General features: G+C 39.2%; 1 protein-coding gene across 1 annotated transcript in view; it reads left to right on the forward strand.

The window, feature by feature from the left end:
- Positions 1-2,247: 2,247 nt before the first annotated feature.
- Positions 2,248-23,627, forward strand: part of SLC35F3 (solute carrier family 35 member F3) — a gene marked incomplete at both ends in the record, with an annotated part of 128,742 nt that continues 107,362 nt past the window's right edge. Inside the window, 2 exons of the mRNA XM_083379496.1 lie at positions 2,248-2,300; positions 3,144-3,370. Of these exons, the coding sequence (XP_083235622.1) occupies positions 2,248-2,300; positions 3,144-3,370 (280 nt within the window). The remainder of the gene's footprint in view (positions 2,301-3,143; positions 3,371-23,627) is intronic.

The following is a 23,627-nucleotide window of genomic DNA, read 5'->3' on the forward strand; positions in this document are numbered from 1 at the left end:
GCTGGTTATCAGAGAGAAAGACAGTGCACAATGACATTCTCTAGGGTCATTCTCACTTTTAAGACGCCCTTCCATAAATAGCTTCTCAATATGTTGTTACATGAACTTTATTGCCTCAACCAGAGTGGTGTCTTTCCGCTTTTACCGATCCCCAAGCAGCAAGGGATGTAAATCATTACGTGGACTCCAAAGACTCCATATTTATATGCAAGCAGAATGCATATGAGACTAGCCATGGCAAAATGATGGTGGTTGGATTACTTTGGCTCCTCCTCTTGCAGAGCAGCTGCTTTATTTGCATTATTCTCAAGCCAAACCCTAAAATGTTTAGAAACAGGAGTGCAGCAATTGTCTACCACGTTAGGCATATGCTAGTCTGGGATCCTCCCTACTGAATGGCAAAATGGGTTTCCTTTAGAGATGACATATAAAAATGTTCCTCTGCAGGCAAGATATATGGACAAGGTTCCCAAGGGTTCAAAACAGGTGTATTGGATTTGCTTGGTTTTAACTTGAACGTGCAAAAATAAGTCACAATGCTGTACATTTGACTGGATTTGGGTGCCAAATTTGAAATGCATCATCATCATCATCATCATCATCATCATCATCACAATCATGAATGGTCTGTCTTGGGATGTTCTCCTGCCCAAGTCCCATTGCAATGACTAAGACCTGAAATAAATAACTATTCTATTCAGTTCATCTTGCCAGCTTGCATGGCATAACATCTAACAAGGTTATATCCTATATGACAAACTGCTGCCCTTATGGCATATCTGCAATTGCCACCTTGCCTTTGGTTTGGCTCAGCTGTCTCTGGCTTTGCCTCCTTTGTGTGTCAGGTAGGTGGAATCGAAAACAGAAAGATCCCAAGGTCAGGGAAGGACTTTTTTTCCCTTCCATTTGGATTTTTACAAAACTGGCTGGGCTGCTCCATTGCCTTTGTGCTTCATAGTTAAGACCATAACCCTGGGCTTCCTATCTGGCAAAGCAGATAGGCTTTTGAGTTGCAAAGCACCTCGGTGAAAGGCTCTGGGAGGACCGGACTGCATCGGATGGAAAGATGAGCTGTGTCATACCTACGGACAGAGCCAGTGTATATATATCCTTTTTCGGTTATTGTTGCTTTCGCTCAGGTTTGTTTCCCCACCCCCCTATTTTTTTTCCTTTCAAAAACAACGTGGAGCGTTTCTTAACCTTACACCTAAATCGGGAGAGAGTTGCAATACGGCGCTACAATCAAGACGGCGCTCCGGGCGATGTAAGAAAGGGGTTAGAGGCTGCAAGATGGCCCCTGTGCTCCACGCTGCCCACTCCTGCGCCAAACCTTGCAGTCCTTTTCCCACCGAGGATGACCGATCTATAGCCTCGAAGGCGGGGTGGGGGGGGGGAAGGGGAGGAGGGGGGCTTACTGTATCCAGCGATACAGTCGTTCACCTCATTACTTATCCAGACCAGTCAACGGGACAAGTTTTTGCTGCTTCGGGCAACTACAGCCAAAGAGACTTCTAGGAATCAGTAACTAATAAACTATTTTCTACCTTACGGGGGTGGGAGGGAGGTTGGGGGTGGAGGGAAGAAGACGCGCGATCAAACCCTCCAAACTCCTGAACGGTTCTCTCCAAGCCCTCTTTTGCCTTCTTCTTCTCCTTCTTCTTCTTCTTCTTTTTTTTTTGTCCCCACTGCCTTTCTGCACAAACGTTCCCGGGCTCCCCCTATCGGCGGCCGCACTCATTTCACGAAGAAGAGGAAGGCAGGAGGAGGAGAGAAGCGGGCTCCCCCTCTGGCGAGAGAGAAAAACGACCGAGCGCAAGAGCGAGCGAGCCAGCGAGGAGGCGGGCAGGCGAGCGAGTGGAGTTGGCTGCGAGCAGGTCGGCGGGCGTTTTCCTCTACCTTCGCTTCGTTTCCCCTACCTACGCGCAGCAGCAGCAGCAGCAGGTTGCAGCCAGGCACCAACGCCTCGCCTCCTCCGCCTGGTGCACCGGGGAGAGCCCGGCGTGGAGGCAAGCAGTCGCCCTGCCGCTGCGCCCTTCTTCTTCTTCTTCTTCTTCTTTTTTTCCGGCCGTCCGCTTGCAACTCCTTGCCGCCGCCGTGGCCAGCACAAGCGACGTCCCTCTTCCCGGTCACTTCACGCCGCGCCTCTCTCGCAGCTTTTCTTTCTCGGTCCGCGTCGAGTCGGCCAGCCCGGATCGGCTGCCCCTTCCCAGAAGTCTGGGAGCTCCGGCTCCCCCGTTGCTGTTCCCCATGGGGATCCGCGAGTTTCCCAGCGGCACGGCCAGGGGCAAGAGCATGGCGATGTGAGTGGCGGCGGCGGCGGGAGGAGGAGGAGGACGGGGTGGCGGCGCGGAGGAGCGGGCAAGGTCCCCGCTCCGCTTCGGGCGCTCAACTCCCCTTCTCCGCTGCCTCCGCCAGGGAGCCGCGGCGGGGTCGGGCCGCCGCAGCCTCGGCCGGAGCGCGAGGCGGGGCCGGTGGGAGCAAAGTTTAAATAAATAATAATAATAATAATTTTATTTATATAAAATATTGCTCTTCTTCTCCCCGGTCTTCCCTTTCTGGGTGCCGAGAACAACGGGGAGGAGGAGGGAGGGAGGGAGGGAGGGAGGGAGGGAGGGAGGGAGGGATGATGTGCCGGGAGGGCTTGCAAGTTCGCCTGGAGCTTTCCGGGTTAGCGCGGCGGCGGAGGGGAGGTGGAGCGCGCCCGGCTCTTCCTTCCTCTCCCGCGCCGCGACTCCGGGATGCGCTGAGGTATCTCGGGGCTCTTCTAGCGGACTCGCCGCTGAAGGACGTGGTGTGTCCAGGAGGGGCTGCTGCCGGGTCTGTTAAAAGATCTGCTGAGACAGGAGGGTCGGATTACAGCTCCTGCCGGGTGGGGGGGGGGATGGTGTTGTTGCCCAGCCTGCCTGGAGGGCACCCGATGGGGAAAGCTGTGCTAAGAGGGCATCGCTTTGGGGTGTTAAGTGCCTTCCTCAGTTTCCCCGATCCAGCTGCCTATCTTTGGCGGATCCTTGTTGTTGTTGTAGTTTTCTCCTGATATGAATGAATATTCCCAAGAAAGCTTGCCCTGATTGACTCCTGCTTTGCTTTGGCTGTTCCCCTTCCTTTCTTCATCCCGGCTGCTGCTGCTGCTCCTTCCTTTCCAGTGGCATGAGGAGGTCGCCTGATGTCAGCCCCAGGAGGCTGTCAGACATCAGCCCTCAACTCCGGCAGCTCAAATATCTGGTGGTGGATGAGGCGATCAAGGAGGATATGAAATGGAGGTCCGTGGAAGACCTCACCAGTGCTTCCATAGGACTCACATCCATCGAGGAAAGGATCATGCGGATTACAGGCTACTACGGCTACCAGCCTTGGGCTACCAGCTATAAAAGTAAGTGCCTTCTTTCTGCCTTTCCCCTTCACAGCGACATCCGCCATCCCCCTCAGCCTCCCTCTTCAACTTTCAGTCAGCTCTCTCTCCTGACAGGCGGAGAGAAAGACTTAAGTGGATAGTTGGAATTAACCCTGTGAAACCTTACCTAGGACATAACGCTGGCAATTCACTCTCCTTGAGCTGATTTGCTGCTCATCTTTTCCTCACAAATTCCTTTCTGCCCGGCTAATTCCTCTGTGTGTGCCATACTTTTGTACACATGTTTCCACCCTGGGAGCTGATGGGAGAAACCTTGTTCTCTTTCAATGGGCATGCACCATTGTGAGAATATTACGAGTACAGGAATGGCCAGCTAAACTTTCTGATGGCTAAGGAAATACAACAACTATTATATACAAAATATTCAGACTGAAGAAGAGATTTCAGCTTAGGTTAAGAAGGAGAGAGAAGGAGAGGGGGGGCGAAGGAGTGGAAAATATTACGTGAAATGGTGACTAACCTTTGCATCATTAATTCAAGGAACTGATATTTTATCATTCAGGAAAATGTTCTTACAGCTGGTTAATGTAATTAACTGTTTTCCTCTTTGGATGCAACACATGTTGTATTAATCTACAGAAAGTAAGCTCTTAGTAACTTTATGTTAATTATATTAATTTGAGATCAACATAGAACTTTTGTCTGTTTTAGTACCCAAATTGAAATAATATAACTGAATTTTTAAAATGCATTGTGAATTCAAGTTAATTAAGCACAAATTTGTGAGGCTGAATTAGATACTTTGTATTTTAAATATGATACTATGCATAAAAAATCATTTTGCTTCATATTTCCAAAGTTTCATAGAAACATTTCTCTGTTATCACAGAGTGCTGATGTTGCATGCAGTGTGTGCATGTTTGTGTGTCTCCTCTAGCATATGTACTCTAAATGCATTTTTCCAGTTCTGAGACTTGACTAAAAAAGTTACCCAAATCCAACTTTGTGGTTGTATGCCTCTGCTTTACAGATGGTGCATAATATCAGCAATTATTGCCCATGTTTTTATTTTCATTTTCACACCTATGGGTTCAAGCACAGAGTTCCCCAGGAGACTAGTGTACCTATTTTGCATTCCATAATTTCCAATCTTTTTTTATGCAATGTCCTATTCTGTCAAATGAAGAAATATTCATGGGGATTTTATTCAATTTAAATATTTGAACTATTTAGATCTTTGGAAAATGACTTGTGGATTGGAAGAAATTTGCAGTATAATATCTATATTGGTTGAGGTTATCTAAAATCTTTGCTATTATTAATATCATGTAGACACTGAGCTCTATGCCACAGAAACCACAAACCATGTTCTTCTGTATTGTCAAATCTATAGGGACATTCATCACCAGTTGATTACCCCTCTTTTATTTAAATTTCTGGGGCAATCTGATAGCTTTTATCTGCATTATCTATTAAATAATCAAAGTAAATTTATTTCTCTAAAAGTAGCATTTTTTTCTACATTATGTGTAAGCTTTGCTAATGATTGCTAATAGTTCTTGCTGTTAGGGAACGGCTGTGTTTTGTTCATTTTATTGATTGCATTTTTATTGGTCAGTGAGCAAAATACAGTTCTGTCTGTCTAAGCACCATGTTCCTATCTTGATTCACCAGCAGATGTTCTCTCCTAAACAAGTATCTGTCAGGTGTAATAATCTACAAAAGGTGTGCAAGTTATAGGTTATGACTGTTGGGATTATTAGAAGAATGCCTACTGGTAATTTATTAAAACTGCATCCTAGAGAGTCTTTTGAGTCTTGAAATAGCTTAGAGTATTGGGATGTAATCTTAATTATTGCGGTCAACTACTATATTCATTGGAAAAACAGCTATTGTATCATTTTCTAACGTAAAGAGATAGAAACAATTGTCTATGCTTTTATAAAATTGATCAGCTACTGTACTTTGTTCTGTGCAAAGGTGCTCAATACTTGCGTAGACAGGCAGCTGCCTCAATATTGTCTGTTGTGGAACAATGAAAATATAAGTTTTGTCCAAAACACATATATACGTAGATGGAGATAGATATACATATAAATATTCGTATTCATTCATTCCACAGTTTAAATATTGTTGAGCCCAAGGTGGATGCTGAAAGAAGGAGAATAGATGGCTTATCAGAGTGGAGTGCCAAACCAGGAAAAAAGCACAGATCAGAAAGGAGAATTTTTTTTTTTAAAAAAGGATCTTTCAGGACCATGGACAGGTCCCAGGAAAAATACCATTTTGAGGATGGCTAGTTGCTGACTAAATTCTTAATTCCTTGCTTTGACTGGTCCTGTTGGATTGCTGAAGCCTGCCTGTCTTTCTCCATTGCTTCATGCCTAATTTACACCATATTGGTAGTGCAGAGAAGGCCTTCAGTAGCAAGAATGCAAGTTCTTTGGTGGACTCTGTCTTAGAGGTTTTAGTCTATGGCTGTTACTGCTTACTGATCACTAAACTCAACTTCCTAAAGTCCCACTTTCTATTCTTTTCTCTCACATGGTTTCTGTTTTCTGACTAACCACTGCTAATTTTGAAAAGTGCTAACAATTGCAACCGCACTGGTTGATCTTAACTCTCAGGTTGAAATAATCCCACTTTGGCAAAGTTTTAGTGATAAAAAATAGGATAAATAAAATAATGAAAGGTGCCAGGCTAATTCCAGAATAAACTTGTCAGTTTAGTGAAACTTTGGAAATGGCTAGTTTAGGGATCACATATTTCTGTTATGAATTTCTGCACAAATCTTAACCTTCTTAGAGCATAGAACTCTGTCTAGAAGATTTTGTGCTTTGAGAAAACATGAAAAAATATTAAATAATGTTATTTATTTATTTGTTTATTTATTTATTACATTTATATCCTATGCATCTCACTAATATTTTAAATAATGTTATAATTATGATATATTTTATCTCCCTAAATATTCAGATTTTATTTTATATTACATATTGCAAGATTTGTTTGTTGTGTCAATTTTTTTAAAGAGAAAGTAAACTGTCATAATAAGCAACATTATATATTTTAAACATCTATTTTCTATTGTCAAAAATATTCAGAAATCCAGGAAGTATCCTCATAATAATAGAATATATATTCCTGATTACATTCAGCAGCAACCTTTTTATTCATAAAATATGAATCTATAAATTCCAGGATTCTTATAATGAAATCATACTATATGGTCAGTATACAATTCTTTATATACTAAAATTTATTTATATCAATATAGCCCTAATAATATTAATAATAAAATTTCCTGGAGTACCGGTATTCATTTTAGAGTGAGAATATATCTTCATTAATAAATTTTTGGATAATTGTGTTCACTCTGTTATATGATAGGAAAGCATTTTATAATAACACAAAAGAAAGAAGTTGGGTACATGCTGAGCAGATTTTTAGAATTATTCATAAAGCATCTGCAGTTCATTAGAAATGTTACTGAAAGACACCAGAGAGAATATATTTCTTTGGTAATGTGTTGGCACTTTTTGCTTTGTTAGCAAAAATAACTAGATTGCTGCATACATCTGTAGTAATTACTATTTTGCATGCTTTGTTCTTTCATCTTTAAAATGAGTGGTACCTTGTATTATGAATAGCCCTGTTACTCCCATTGAGATAAATATTTTAATTGACTTCTGCTAAATTGATCATTATGGGAAGGGCAACTTCAGAAGCAGAGTGTTAATCTGCTGTTTGGACATAATGACTAATTCTATTGCCTTCATGTTGAGTATCTGTGGATTGTCTTGATGTAATAAGAAAGTTCATGTCAGTGGCACGTTTACAGCATGATTCCAGATTTCCAGGGTGTTTAATTTGGCCTTGAAAATGAAGGTAACCACAGCTTAATTGCAATGGGAATTTTTCACAACAGTTTTTCAGTTTTCTTGCATTTGTGGGATTTGAGGAAGAGTCATATTGAACACCACTGTTATAAAGAATGAGTCATAACATTGAGCTACATCATACATAATTGGTAATTAATTTACCAATTTTCATTTTCTTAGTGCAGTAATTCTTGGTAAAATCCATTTATTTAGACTACAGTATTTATTAATTGGATTTTTATACAGGTAATTCCAAGTTAACTCCCTAAATATTAACATAAATTATCAACACGAAATAAAATCAGAGTAAATCAGAGTCAAATACAAAAATGTGAAATTAGGCAAAGTTCATTCAGAAAAAAAAGATCATATTGATTGTTATCTGGCTGAAATAAGAAGCAACATTATCAGTGGAGTATTCTCTTTAACACAAAAAGAAAATACAAAAAATATAGTGGCAGCTGATCTTGTGAAATAACTGCTTGCAACCTTTTGCTTCTAAGCGTAGTATTATCTGTAGATTAGAATTATACTAATGCATCATGTTCTAGTGCAATTTTTTTAACACTTACTTAAGCTTTAATAAAAATAAATACTGAAAGTAGAGCCATTTTGTCTCAGATTGGAAGACTTATCAAATATTAGCATTCTGTCTCCACAGTGACCAATTAGATCATTGTAAGTAGGACATGAGAATTTAATTTTTGATCTGACAACATATGAATCTTTTTGTAGGTGTAAGCCATCTGCCTCCAGCATTGGTCAGGCTTTGACAGAATTTTAAAATACATTTTATCAACCAAAAGAAATGATGCTCCCAGAATAAGTCTCTCGGCATTACAAATTAGCTAAAAGATAAGTGAAAATTCAGTAAAGAGTATCACCCAATATGTTAGGTTAGGGTCTTTTTACTAGGAAGTAGAACTTATCAGTAAGTTTTAGAAGTAAAAATATTTAAAATGTATTAATGGGTAGATAATTACAAAAAAATAAAGTTTCACATAGATTTTTCAGCAGTTTCCCAACTTTATGTAATTAAATCCTAATAAAAATATTGTTCTGGTAATTATTTACATTTATATTCCATAACTATAATTCCATTTATATTCCATAAAGGAATACAAGGAGACGTGCCTTCTCTGTCATAGCTCCTGCCCCCTGAAACTTTCTGCCTTAAGGTGACCCCAACCCTTTTGGCATTTCCTAAGGCTGTGAAGACCTGGTTGTGTGCCTGGGCCTGGGGCCCTGAGTCTGCTAAGGGTCTTGTTTCTTGGCTGTATTAACACACATGGCAATAGTTTTACTTAGCAACTATATATATTTATTTTGTACTGTTTTAATTGTTTTTATGATGTATACTGTCTAGAGTCACTTGAGACAGGCAGATAGAGAAATCCAATAAATAAATTAAAATGTGTCCCGTTCCTTTCCAACCAGTTATTATTTATACATTTCTAGTACTAACTTGCATATTTGCAAAACATTAATTTGATAAATTGTTCAACAAGTAAATCTAAAACACTGTAACATCATGGCTGCATATCAATATCTGGCAAGCAGCTACACTCATTTCTGGAAACACTTTAACAATATTTATTGAAATGCAGGCTATACTGTTTATGCAGATCAACAGTTCTGAAGTATTTTGTACTAAAATTTTGGACTGCATAGAAAAGAAACAAATAGCTTAGGAAGCAATCAGCTTTTCCATCTGCCACCTGTTGGAAAGTAGCCTGTAGGCAGCTGCCCCTTATCTATCTGGGAACATGAGTGTTTCAGATTATGTAGAAATTCAAAAGCACCTTAATGATATGGAAGACCTCTTAGATAGCAAGGAACTGTGCTAGTATATATGGAAAGTCTTAAATGCATTTTCTTGGAAAAGGCCAAAAAGATTTTTCTGAACTGTAGTTACAGGATAGTGCTGAAGCTTACTGTACAGATGAAATATTTAGGGTGAAGTATGATTTTAATCAATCCAATATATGACAGACATTATAGTCTCAATAAAATAAAGATGCAGAATCTGGGGAATTATCAAGTGAGCTTAGAGAATAGAGCATGGAAGTAGTTTTGAATTACTGACTCGGCCTCTTCCCTCTTTGAGGTTTGCACGTATTGGCTGTACAGTGGCTGCCTTTAGATATATATTACAGAATATGGCCTGGCCATATGCACGGCCGTTACAACAGACTTTGAATGCACTAGTGTTTTCTTAGTATGAAAAAAGCTTTTTGGTTAAAAGAGAACGTGTGAAATCCATGAATAATAAATTTGTTATATTCATAAAATTGTTATTTGTCACAGGCAGTGCTTAGCTTGTCAGCAGCGAAGCTGTGCTCACATCCAATTAATTTTTTCAAAACTAGGAATTGCAGCAGTAGTAACAACAACAATAACAACAAAATTCAGTTTCAGTAATAAATCACCTGAATGGTTCGTTTTGTCACTCTGTTTTCCTTTCAATCAAAGTATCAGCTTGATACACTAATGTGTTTTATTCATTTTTTTCTATACTGAAAATTTGCTCTCAATATCACCATTGCATTTCATTATAGCTATCTGGCTGTACAAAGAGCAGAGCAAAAGAGAGAAAAATATCGGAAGAAATGGAAATGAACAAGGATGTGCAAACTTTGTAGTAATGACACAAAGATGTCGAGGATGTGACAATAATTTTTGCTTAGGCATAATCCAATGAATCCTTTCTCCCCATAGCTCTTATCATTCCTATTACAGTATATATTGTCTGTGTCCTTGTGCGAGTTTTTCAAATTTCCCCTGAGGCATTTTTTTATTTTTATTTTTTATTTTAAAAAACTTATCACTTTCCTACTGGTAATGGTGTTTAAGGCCCTACATGGCATGTGTCCGGAGTACCTTAGGGAGCACCTGCTGCCGGCATCAACTTCCCTCCGCCCTGTGCGCTCCCACAGAGAGGGCCTCCTCAGGGTGCCACCAATCAGAGAATGTCGATTGGTGGCCCCCAGGGGGAGATCCTTCTCTGTGGGCGCCCCGGAGCTATGGAATCAGTTGCCGGTTGAGCTTCGGATGGCGCCCAACCTTCGCTCCTTCCGTCGCGATCTGAAGACACTCTTATTTGAACAAGCCAGCCTGGCCTGATGGGGGATGGGTTGGGTTTTTATTGTCATTTTTAATATATGTATTTACTGTTTTTAGTTGGGCATATGTTTAATTTTTTTAACTTTTGTATTTTTGTATTTTTTATATATCTGCCCTGTTCACCGCCCTGAGTCCTTCGGGAGAAGGGTGGTATATAAATAAAATTATTATTATTATTACTTGCAGCAAGACTTTTGTATAGGAAAAAGTGTCAAATGCTGGTTCAGCGGGATGTGTGTTATTTAGTGTCTTCTAAAGGAGATAGTAGCTGTGCTATTCCTACCACTGCATTTCATTCTTGGCTTTAAATGATATACATTTTTTTTCTTTTTGCTCTCATTTGCTAAAATAATCCCTGGTTGCGGAAAATGGCAAGAGACTTGGGTAAAAGTGCTTCTTTTGAGGCCCTTTGAAAACAAATCATTTTTTTTCTCTGTTCTATTGAAATTCATTCTCACCTCACTGAGTTAATTGGTTCAGTGAAGAATGTTATAAGTGTCATATTAAAGATAGGAAACATCAGTGGTGGGATTCAAATATGTGAACAACTGGTTCTTTGTGTGGATGCTGCTTCTGGAAGTCCATTCTGGGCCTGAGCAACAAAAAATTAGCTATCCGTTCTGCCAAAGTGGTGCAAACTGGCTGAATCCCACCACTGGGAAACATGTTATAATTATTCATTAATACATGTGCATACTATTTTCCTTCAAATGCCAAGCACATTACAGAAAAAGTGCTAAAAGCTGTTATAAAGGTAAAGGTAAAGGTTCCCCCGCACATGCCTGCTAGTCGTTTCCGACTCTAGGGGCCGGTGCTCATCTCCATTTCAAAGCCAAAGAGCCAGTGCTTGTCCAAGGACGTCTCCGTGGTCATGTGGCCAGCATGACTAGATGCCAAAGGCGCACGGAACGCTGTTACCTTCCCACCGTAGTGGTCCCTATTTTTCTACTTGCATTTTTACGTGCTTTCGAACTGCTAGGTTGGTAGAAGCTAGGACGAGTAACAGGCACTCACTCTGTTATGCGGCACTCGGGATTCAACCTGCCAAACTGCCGACCTTCTGATCAACAAGCTCAGCGTCTTAATCCACTGAGTCACCGCATCCCTTTAAAGCTGTCATAGGGTACTTTAATTATTTTGTTTAGCTGCTCAAAACTTTATGACACATGTGGCCTTGGGAAATTCTTTTAGTCATCAATGAAAATTTTGCAGAACAATAGAAGTCTAATAACCCATGAGATGTTTCATAATATTTAAGGAAAAACTGGGCCTTGGAAATGGATTCAACTGACAAGTACTTGGAATGGACTTAGAATAATTATAGTTGTAGAGATTGATTGATAGTTGTAGAACTATTCTCCAAACCACATGAAGGCAGGACAAGAAGCCAATCAAGAAGAGAACCAACCTAGAATGAAGGAGAAATTTCCTGAGAGTTAGAACAATTAATCAGTGAAAAAGTTGCCTCCAGAAGTTGTGAACACTCCAACACTGGAAGTTTTTAAGAGATTGGACAACCATTTGTCTGAAATGGTATAGGATTTCTTGCATGAGCAGGGGGTTGGACTAGAACAGGGGTCCCTGACCCCCAGTCCATGGACAGGTACCAGGCCGCAGCATGCCAGCAAAAACAACCAAAGCTTCATTCGTGGGATGCAGGCAGCACACAAAACCATGCACTCTCCAGTCTGTGGAAAAACCTTTCTCCATGGAACCAGTCCCTGGTGCCCAAAAGGTTGGGAACCTCTGGACTAGAAGACCTCTGAGGTCCCTTTCAACTCTGTTATGCTGTTACTGTGACTTGCTGTTACTTTGTCTCAACCGTAAGAAGGAGGCAATGGCAATCCACTTCTAAAAAAAGCTTGCCAAGAAAACTGCAGGGACTTGTTCAGGCAGTCTCCAACAATCAGACATGATTGAACAGAAGTAAAACTTCTTTGTTAGAGCAATTTAAAGATTCTAATATTATAAGAATTACTTTTAAAAATATAGATTTACAGTACATAAAAGTACAGAATGAATGGAAGACGTTGGGTCACCAGGCAAGCTTTTATTGCTATCTATTTCTAAGTTATAGGTGAACCTGCAATTCTTTTCCAAGCTTATTGCCTCATTGATGGCTCCATAAAGTAACCATAAGTGTAACATTATGGTTACACTCCACAATCCTCTGCACATAGGCAACTGAAAGTTGCTGCTCTCACACTTCCAGAAAGCAACACCTTTGGTTTCTAAGTATTCTGTTATTCTGTTATTCTGATCCTTGGGTGATTTATTGAAATTGCTGCAATTATCTATGGTTAAATTAAAGTCACTTTTTCTGTATAACATATACAATATGCATTTTTAGATATTTCTTCACTTTAATGAGCCACAAAAGCATTTATTATTAAAATGTCTATAGGAAAACAAATGTCATTGCATCTTTGTATTTAATACCTGAGTTTACTACAATTCACACTTGGTTATATTCACCATTAAGCTTTTTTAATTCAATGATTAACTTATTTCTTTACATTTTTCCAAATATAAAATATGCACGGGAAAAAGCTGTAATTACGGGATGATCCAGAGTCCTGCAGTGCTAGCTGTAGGACAGAGAGCCAAATGAGAGGTTTGCAGTTTTCTGTTGCAAGATTTGAGATAAGCCTCATTGAACTAATTAGGATTTGCTTCAAAATAGGCATAGATCAGATTGAACTTTTAAGGTCAAGAAATATAATGTTAACACTCTGTACATTCATTTAGCAAGAGGACTAGCAGTATAATTAGAGGGAGGAGGGTGGCTGCCTCAAGCATCAGATTTTGGTAGTTATGAAAGATCAGCAAGCTGTTCGGTATTTAATGTATCATTTTATTATGTATTATTAATACCAGGAGGCTAGGGTGTGAAAAGATGATAATGGCTTTTTTGTGGAGGGATTATGTTCAAAAACTCATGGAGAAAAATCTATCAGTGTGGTCACTAAGGGTCATCAATGACTTGATGCATATAATTAATCAATATATTAAAAAAAGAGAGTGTTTGGCTTTAGATATTGTGCATGCCAGAAGGAAGACAGCAGAAATTCATGATGAAAGTGAATGCAATTATATTAGAGCTCAAGAATTCTTACTGTCATTCATTCAGGTAATATCCATACTTCTGCTAAAAGTAAAAAAAAATGTCAGTTGAGCAGAAGATCTAACTTTTCTTCCAGTAAGCTCCCATTAACTCTTACAGTTTTTACATACGAATGTGATATTTAAATAAAGGGCAGAGCATACCAGATGAAAGCAATCCATTTTAGGACCGAACCAACCTATTTCCTTCCACCATTTTCCCATTAAATTATCCAAATGGAAAACAACAACAATGGCAGTGAGCATTTTGACAAAAGGGCTGAGAAAGCAAAACATGGGATAAATATATTTTCATTCCTGGTGCTCTTGTTATGAGGGCTGTCATCCTATTTATATCCCAGGAATCCTACAAAGAACAATACCATCAGCAATGAAGGTCTTGTCCCCATACAAAGAGTATGACGATTTTGAGTCAATGCCTCCCTTGTGCGCAATGTGACGAGATTTTTCCAGCCATCTTGGAAAGCTAAGCTGATTTATTCTACAATAAATCTATCCCAGAGAAAATGTTAGTCAGTGGTATTTCCCTTGAGAGGAACTTCAGACCATCCCCAATACTGTCTGTTGGTTAGTGTTAGTACTGGCTATGTTTATGGTCCCTCTGGTGTGTATGGCTGTATGCCAGTTCTTCTCACCTTTAAACTTAAACTGGCAACTTTACACATGTGGATTTCATCTCCTAGAATACCCCCATTTGCAGGTTTTAAAACTGCCAAGTTTGAAAAACACTGGGTTTTTTCCTTTGATTTTTTTCCTTGAGCTTTCTCAGTGATGACACCCCACTTATATAATACCATCCAAGATGTAGGTAAAAATTAAAACACATCTATTCATCTGGATACCTGTGAGATAATATGTTGCATGAAATAATAAGTTGTCCTTGAACTAAAATGTTTCTTAAATTACTATTTGCTGTTAGTGTTTTTACAGATTTGTATGTGGGTTTGGGTATTTTCACTTAGATTCTATCTGAATGTTTCAATTACTGCACAGTGATGTACTTTTGTGATTTTGTGCACTCCTGGTTCTTTTAAGAGGAAGGATTGCATATAAATAAATAGTAAACATTGTGCTCTTAGAACATTTTTTTATTCAGCTGCATCCAAGAGAAAATAATATTGAATAAATTAAGGCTCATCAAAATTAGCATCTATATCACAGAGCAAATCCAGTTATATTTTCTGTCTGTCATAATCATTGAATCCTGGCTAATCCTATTCTAAATATCTTTGAAATACTGTAAATTTTATTGGAATGGATTGGCATTTTGCATGTGAAAGTATCTATATCGTTTAATGAGTGTGCTAGGAAGGAGGATTCCATTTATCTTGTCACATTTCTACATAGCCTTAAGGGGAGAGAGCAGTATCTTCTGCAAAAACAAAGAGAAATATTCATAAAAAGATTTGCTACAATGGCACTATTTTCATTACATCAGTAAAAGAGAAGAGATTTAAAATTCTGTGTATCAGGGCACAGCAAGCAAGCTCTATATACTGATACATACGTTAGAAAGCATTTATAAAAATAAGTGTAATGCTAACAGCTGAGACTTTTGTTAAAATTGATTGATTTGTATGTTGAAAGTGGCAGTCTGTCTTCAGTGACCAAACAATGAATTCTTTTTATTGTTTTTGGTATAGAGGAAATAGAGGAAGCAAGTGATATTTAGCCGCAGAAAATATCCACTGCCTACAATGAAAGGTGCTCTTGAAGAAGCCTGCACAGAATTGTGCTGTTAATAAATAAATTAGTAAAAGCACTGAATATCAAGTAAGTCCATGCCAGTCAGTGAAAAAGCTGTATGTGTCTTCTGGGAAATAACGAGGCAAAAGAGCAAAGAATGGGGAAGGTGGAGGTGGCTAACGAAGAAGTCATGATATGTGGTTAAATACAAAAGGGAATCAAGATGTGATAAGGAAAGGGGAAGACTTTGTATACAAGTCTTTTGTCTGTCGTGTAAAATGCAAGGTGCTGTATAGGTCTTGAAAAAACTGTTTGCCTGGCAGTCGGGATAAATTAATGATACTGTATGTTAGATCCTGATTTTAATGTCAGTACTGAGTTAGAACTGGCACTGAGGAATTATAGAAGCAAATAAGATAATGACTTGTGCTACAATAATATTTATTTTATGTTGGTGGTATAAGATCTGTTGCAGCACTAGATCTTCACATCTATCTTCTTAAGATCTTTCTAAACATTCCAGAGCTGGGAAACAAGGGAAGAATTGCATCATGGCCCCGTAAAATAATGTAATCCAGGACCAGTATTTTTCAGCACTGTGTTAGGAATGCTGCAGCTGTTTCCATTCTGCAGAGGTCATAAATATCAGACCAAGAGCTTTTGGTTCATGTTTCCTAATCACCAATTTTAATAAGAGCAATTGTTGTCCTGCCATTTCAAATTAAAATTCTCCATTTATTCAGGAAATTTAGGAGCAAGTGTAATTATGATTGAGTTCAAGACGAAATAAAAAGAGCAGCAACAGGAAGAATACTTTTGCAGGCTAAATATTTGTGCCAGGTAAATTAAAAACACACACAGACCATACCTGGTAGGTTCAGTAAGATTTTTGTTTGATAAGATTAAATCTAAGCTTTAAATTAAAAAGAGATCATGATGTATGAATTATCTTTTATTAATCATAAGCTTCCATTGACTGAGGTAAAAATCATTGGCATTATATCGTACAAAAATAAAGTACTAGGTTTTTTATGATATATCAGTGCTTTCCTTATTGAATATTTGTGTACTAATATAGGGCCATGGCTTCAGAAGAGATGGCAAATCATCTAATTATTATCATTTTACAGTACTTTAGGCAGGATAAGAGTTTAGTGCTTTTTTAAAAAATGGATTCCGTGATTTTCTAGGATTCTGTATTGTTTTTATTTATTTATAATCTTTTAGCTTGTCAGAGAAGCATTGGGATTGCCCCATTTTGTTCTTATATGATGTGCCAATGAGAAAGTTTAGGCCGATCTTATTATTTAAAGCTATCCAATCACCTTCCACCTGCTTTGGATTCCATTTCTCGGATCCCTATTGGATTATAGTTGTACCATATTGAGGTGACAACAATAATATATTTACCCTGCTGCTGCCAAATTTTATCTTCAAAATGGGTATGTTACATGGCTATTATGCTGGGCAGAAAGTATATTTACTGGTTTTGATGGCAAACCTCTTATTTAATTACATCTCTCTCTGTGTAGACTGTACTCCAAATACTCTAGTCTATTATTTTGATGAAATCCACTATTGTAGATGGTGAAATAGGCACCTGAAATATAAAATTGGATTTTAAGGGGTTTTGCAGCTTAGTATGCCTGCAAAAAACCCCTTAGTCTTGCAAAACCCAACTGCAAGTTACACGGTCAAGAAAGCAATGGTTACTTACAGTGGTGAGCTGCCTCTGATAGTGGTGAAGCAGTTCATTATATACTCTGGTTAATGAGCATTTTTTTTTCTGTAGTAATGCAGCACAGAGTAACATAGCTACCTAGAGTTCATTTTCTGGTGCCAAGATCATTAATTGGCCGTCAAATAGAACTGTTTACAACAGAAACAAAACACAACCAATAACTGGAAAGGCAGTTTCCATGGCACACAATGACTGGCTTTTCAGATGCCACCATGTCATAAAGAGAAACAGTATTGAGGTATGAGAAATGCAGCCTTGAGGCATTTTGGCAGAGCCTGTGTTTCTATAGGGAAAGAAAATTGCAGAGGAAGTACATAGAGGGAAAAACATACTGCATCACTAAACATGGCTGCAAATCCTCTCAAATAGTATCAGGGAGAAAAATTACTCTACCAGGTCCTGATTCCCTCTGCAATGATAAGGTTTGATATAGGTTTGGTCACTTTTCCCCAGAGTGCAGAAAGTGGAATGAGGCAACAATGAGAAAGGAGAGAAGAAATACCAGCAGCTGTTTCCAGGTCTGCCTTCTTGGATGTGGAACTCAAGAAAGGCACCGGAAGCCCCCAATAGAGGCGGCTCTACTTCCCTGGATACCCCCTGTTTTTATGATGTCTTCCATCTCAGGGAGTTACTATTCAGGAAATATAAGACACTTCAAAGATAATTATTTATGGGAAAAGCCTCATCTCCCTTTGGTTAAAGATAATAGTATTAGGATTAATAGAGGACATTTATATTGATAGGATATAGTTTTACGATGGTAAGTCTTTTTGTTTTCCTCCTCATACACAGTTGTTAAGGCATTGCAAATTAAGGATCTCGGCGCAATTCATTTTATGAGTTTTATTAGCCAAAGAACCATCAGTGTAAAGGGCAAAATCCACATAATCAGGTCCCCCTGGGAAAGCACTTACAGCACAGACAAAGGCTGAGGTTCAGACATAATACCGGCAGTAAGGCAGATTTATATAACCTTGGATTGTTTAGCAAGCAGTGGTCATCCATTTAACCCACAACATCAGCCACTATTTGATTTCTGACTTAACATTCAGTATAAACCAAAGATTAAAGATGACAGGTGGAAATAAGCTTCCTATCTTTCTGTCTGACTGCAAATGTTCAGTGCTAATTTCCTCTTTCTAAGCCTTACTGCACCTCCAGGTAGGTAACTCGCTGCGCAGTTTTGGACCAGTCACTATTCTTCAGCCCAATGTATATCACAGGAATGTTGTGGGAAAAATTACTGTAGAGGAAGCCATATAGTATTATATGGGTTACCTTGGCCTTTCTTTAAGGAAATGTGGGATATAATTCTAACAAATACGTTCAAATAGATACAAGTAGTCCTTGACTTATGACCACAATTGAGCCCAGGATTTCTGTTGTTAAGAGAGTAATTTGTTAAGTGAGTTTTACCCCATGTTACGACCTTTCTTGCCTCAATAGTTAAGTGAATCACGGCAGTTGATAAGTTAATAAGCCGGTTGTTAAGTGAATCTGGCTTCCCCATTGACTTTGCTTATCAGAAGGTCATGAAAGGTGATCACATGACCTTGGGACACAGCAACAGTCAGAAGTATGGACCAGTTGCCAAAGAAGTGAATTCTGATCACATGATCACGGGGATGCTGCAAAGGTCATAACTGTGAAAAACGGTCATAAGTCACTTTTTCAGTGCTGTTTGAATGGTCACTAAATAAACTGTTGTAAGTCAAAGACTATCTGTAATGTTTTAATCTCTGAAATTTAGATTTGGCTTCATTTTAGAGCAGTCAAAGAAATAGGGCCTGCATTGTATTATTGGGATTTCTATTTGACACGATTTCTACCATTACTTATTACCCGACCCAAGTGAAGATTGCAGGGCCAAAATGAAATACAAGTTAAGGTGAATTCCATTCTCAGTCATGGAAGCTCAGTGGGTGATAGCCTGTTTTTCTATTTCAGCCCAACCCAACACAACATGGTGGGGGTGGGTGGGTGGGTGGGTGGGAGGCAGGGAAGGAGAGGGATAAAATTATAACTGAAGGAATAGGTGTGCCACTCCAAGTTCACCTATTGGAAACACAGGATGTAATTTGCCCCACTGGAACGTAGTATATTCAAGGCAACAACTGAATAATTATTTTAATGTATTAATACACTCAATAATATATCAATACATGGTTAATAGGAAAAATAAAATAAAATTGTTGATAGCCAAGTCATGGATTATTCATATTACTTACGGTCCCATCCTGAGAGAGCAATTTTTTTTCTTTTGTCAAGAGTGCCCAATATTAAAGGAGTGACAGATTTCTTGTTCCAATGTAATTGCTTCTATTTTTTCCAAGGTGGGAAAAAAATCTAGCAATTGGGCACTGTGTTCAATTTCTACATGGTTATCTTACACAAGATGGGTAATATTCCCTGTTCTTATTCAATGCTAAGAGAGTTCTTGTTTCACTGATCATCATATGACAATCAATTTGGCTTTGGATATACGTATTAATAGAGCCAAAGCAGGAATAGCAACAATAGTAAAGATAATATCCTTGCATTCTGTTAGATTTCTCACCTCTGAATTTTCCAAAGGAAATGAGAGTGGAAAATGAAAAATAAGAATTTTCACTGATGAAAATAATACTTTTAAGAAGCTATTTGAAATGTGAAAACTTTAATCTGTTTTCATTGTTCGGTGGAATCATTTACCAGAGATATTAGAGCGCACTAGTGTTAGCTGTCTTCTTTTTGTCCCCTCAAGCTAAATGCTGTTTCTGTGTTGGATTTTCACTGGGTCGTTTTAGTGCAGCAACATTAAAGTGGAACTGGAAGGCAATATGTGCCTCATAAGAAAATACCAGGTAAAAACCAGGTATTGCTCTCTGTTTGCAGTGATGTTGATGTACTGATCCAGTTATACTGTATTTCATTCTTTTTCTGGATTAGCAGGTATTAAGCAAACATCAAATGCATTCTTCCACTGTAAAACATGATGCACTTAAGACTTGGAAACTATAGCATCAATAAGGGACAGATTTTTCAATACCATGGACAGGTTCCAGAAAACCAGTACTGTATTGCAGAGGTCCCCAACCTTTTGGGCACCGGGGACCGGTTCTGTGGAGAAAGGTTTTTCCATGGACCAGAGAGTGCGTAGTTTTGTGTGCTGCCTGCATCCCATGGATGGGGCTTTGTTTGTGCGGACCAGTTGCTGGCATGCTGCGGCCCAGTACCAGTCCACGGACCAGGGGTTGGGAACCCCTGCTGTATTGTAACACCATTTACTCCCACATGAAATAACTCAGTCTTTAAATCCATACTTTTTTCAGGCCACAGCCTCTTGCTGAGGCATAGAGAAGAGTTTGTTATCTCTTTCCTATCATCTTCCAGCTATTGTTATTGGGCAAATGATGGGTTCTTATTAATATTTAGCTTAAAGATACACGTGGTAATTCTGGTTTTGACCACTTAGGTTCAGTGGTTCATTGACACCAATCCAATGTGGTGTCTTTCTGCTCTAATCTCTACATGGGGCTGCCCTTGAGGACCACTCGGAGGCTTCAGCTGGTGCAGAATGCAGAATGCAGCCACGCAAGTAGTAATGGGAGTTTCCCAATACTCTCATGTAACACCTATTCTCCACGAGCTGCATTGGCTTCCAGTTGCCCTCCGGGTTAGATTCAAGGTGCTGGTGATGACCTATAAAGCCCTAAATGACATGGGTCCGGATTACCTTAGGGAGCACCTGCTGCCAGCATCAGCTTCCCATCGTCCTGTGCACTCCCACAGGGAGGGCCTCCTTAGGGTTCTGCCAGTTAGGGATTGCCAGCAGGTGATTCCCAGGGGTAGGGCGTTCTCTGTGAGCGCGCCCGCCCTTTGGAACGAACTGCCGATGGAACTTCGGACTGCCCCCGACCTTCACTCGTTTCGCCGGGACCTAAAAACCTGGTTGTTTGAACTGTCTGGCCTGGACTGAGGGGTTTTAAATTAAATTAATTTTAAATTTAAATTTTAACTTTGTCTTAATCCTGTGGGCTAGTATTAATTTAATTCTATTTTATCCTTCCTTTTTGTATTGTTTTAACTTGCCCTGTGAACCGCCCTGAGTCCTTCGGTAATAGGGCGGTATATAAAATCAATTAATTAATAATAAATAAATAAATAAATAAATAAATAATCTGGGTTGCCTCACATTGTCCAGCTAGCCCCTGACCCTTTCAGTCCTTGTACAGATTGCCAGGAGACTGCATTATAAAAAATTGTATCCATATTGTGGAACTGATGAACACAGGAATTATAGTGTTTATAATTATAGCGGGGGTACTTTATATCTTCCATGGTGTCTTAGATTGGACTTCACCAAGTTGCTGCTATCTCCTTGTACTATATGGTTTATAATTTATACAATTCTCAGGCAACAAGATTTTGGATTTTTATAAGTTGTAAGTAGAAGATATTTTGAAGGCACCAGATTGGGTTTCCTCTATTCCTTTGAATCAATGGTACTTACTCCAACTTTTATGAGTTGTCCAAGATTTAGGCAGAAATTTCTGTCATCATTTTTTGGTTGATCTTGTAGAATATTCCAGGGATTGAACCTGGACATATTTCATAAAGAATATGGGACACAAAACTGAATCTTCTTCTTGGGATCAGAGAAAAAGTAGTTAAAGTAGAAGAAGCTTATGTAGAGGAATAGGCTTTTTCATTGTATCTCTTACTTGGTTTTCATTTTATTTTTCCACAAAAAATGGAAGCCATATATATTTCATGACAGCTGCATATTAAATGAAATTCTTCACTGCTGCTATACATAAAGGCTAAATTAAAGCAAGTAGATGAGGAAACAAAACTTAATGTACTATGTCCAGCTTATGTAAGAAAAACTTAATTGGAAAAACTATTTTAAATCACAGGTCCTGTATAAAGTTGCAAGGTCCTTAATTCAGTTGACTGTGGTAGAGTTTTTTCCCCCTTTAACTTAACTAAAATTCAAGAAATAACCTAATAAAAATGCAGGTTCCTATCGCTGCATCAGTCATCTTACCAAATGTATAATCACAAATTTATCTAGAATAAGAAACAGTGTAGTAATAGTTAATATAACAGCTTACTGAAGGTATGACATATGCAAGAAATATTTTTTTCCTGATTTATCATTCTCTCTATGTACATAAATTATTTCAAAAATGCATAGAATAAAAAAATAATGATATATTGTTGCATTAAAACTATGTATGATCCATATTAGGGATTCCAAGGACCATACAGAAAAGCTCCAATCTAAGGAAATTTTGCAAATCTCTTTTGCTTCTACGTTCAGCTTCTGAGGATAATTTTTCTAGCATCAGAAATTGAGCGAGCAATATAGTAAATTCCAAGACCTCCTAGCTTTCCACTATGATCCTTAACTGGTGGAGAAAAAATAGACCTGTCATTTGCTTTACCTAAATTAGTTATCTCTGATTGTTTGTCTTGAAAAATATAGAAATGCAATTGGTTGTAGTTTATTTATTTACAGGACTTACATGACTGTCTATATCACACAGAGACTGTAGGTGGCTCATAACAATCCATAAAATATAATTAAAGACAAATGTAGCTGTATGCTCATGGGCTAAGCCAGGGGTAGACAACCTTGGCTCTTTTATGACTCGTGGACTTCAACTGGTTCAGGAATTCTGGGAGATGAAGCCCACGAGTCATAAAAGAGCCAAGGTTGCTTATTCCTAGGCTAAGCCAAACATCTTCACAGTCAGCCCCAATGCTTCACAGGCAACTAGAAGGCTAAAAGGATAAGGATTCCTCTGATCTCAGGTGGGAGCCTGTTCCAAAGGGCTGGAGCAGCCCCCAAGAAACAGATCCCACCAGATGGCAACATTTAAAGGACTTGAAGTACGCTCTCACTGCCTGACCTAGGGCACACAGACACCATCAGGGAGAGATGATCCTGCAATCATCTCTCTGGCCCTGTACTATGAAGGGCTTTAAAGATGATAATCATCTCCTTGACTAGAACCTGGAAAACAACTGGGAAGCCCATGTAGCTAATGCAACAGTGGTTTACTTGGGTGAAACACGGTGCACCCAAACCTTTGTATGCCATTGCATGCTGAATAGTTGCAGCTTTTGGATGGTCTTCAAGAGCAGCCCTACTGCAGTATTTCAAATGGGAAGTGAGCAAGGCCTCCCGATCCAATAATTGGTGCAATTAGTGCATAGGACAAATTTGTGCAAAGGCTCCCTTGGACATAGATGCCACCTACTTTTCCAGCAGGATCTATGCATACAAGAAAACCCCCAAATTGTGTACCAGATCTATACAGGGGAGTTTTACCCTATCAATAGTCAGAGATATCAACTGTACTGCCCTGGGAAGAGGGAGCAAAATTCTGCAACCTCTCCATTCTGCTAGGGTTGAATCACAACTGGTTCTTTTAGGTACTGAGCCAGCACCTGAACTTGCCGGATATAGGGTAGAGGTATATAATTGGGTATCATCAGCAAAATTATACCAAACCAGTGGTGGGATTCAAATATGTGAACAACCGGTTCTCTGTGTGGATGCCACTTCTGGACGTCTATTCTGGGCCTGGGCAACAAAAAATTAGCTACCAGTTCTGCCAAACTGGTGAAAACTGGCCAAATCCCACCATTGTACCAAACCCCATCCTGGTCAATGGCTCTCTCAGCAACTTCATATAGATGTTAAGTAGGAGGAGAGAGAGTTGAACCCTGA

Source organism: Vipera ursinii, assembly GCF_947247035.1.
Source record: "Vipera ursinii genome assembly, chromosome: 1".
Taxonomy (NCBI): Eukaryota; Metazoa; Chordata; class Lepidosauria; order Squamata; family Viperidae; genus Vipera; species Vipera ursinii.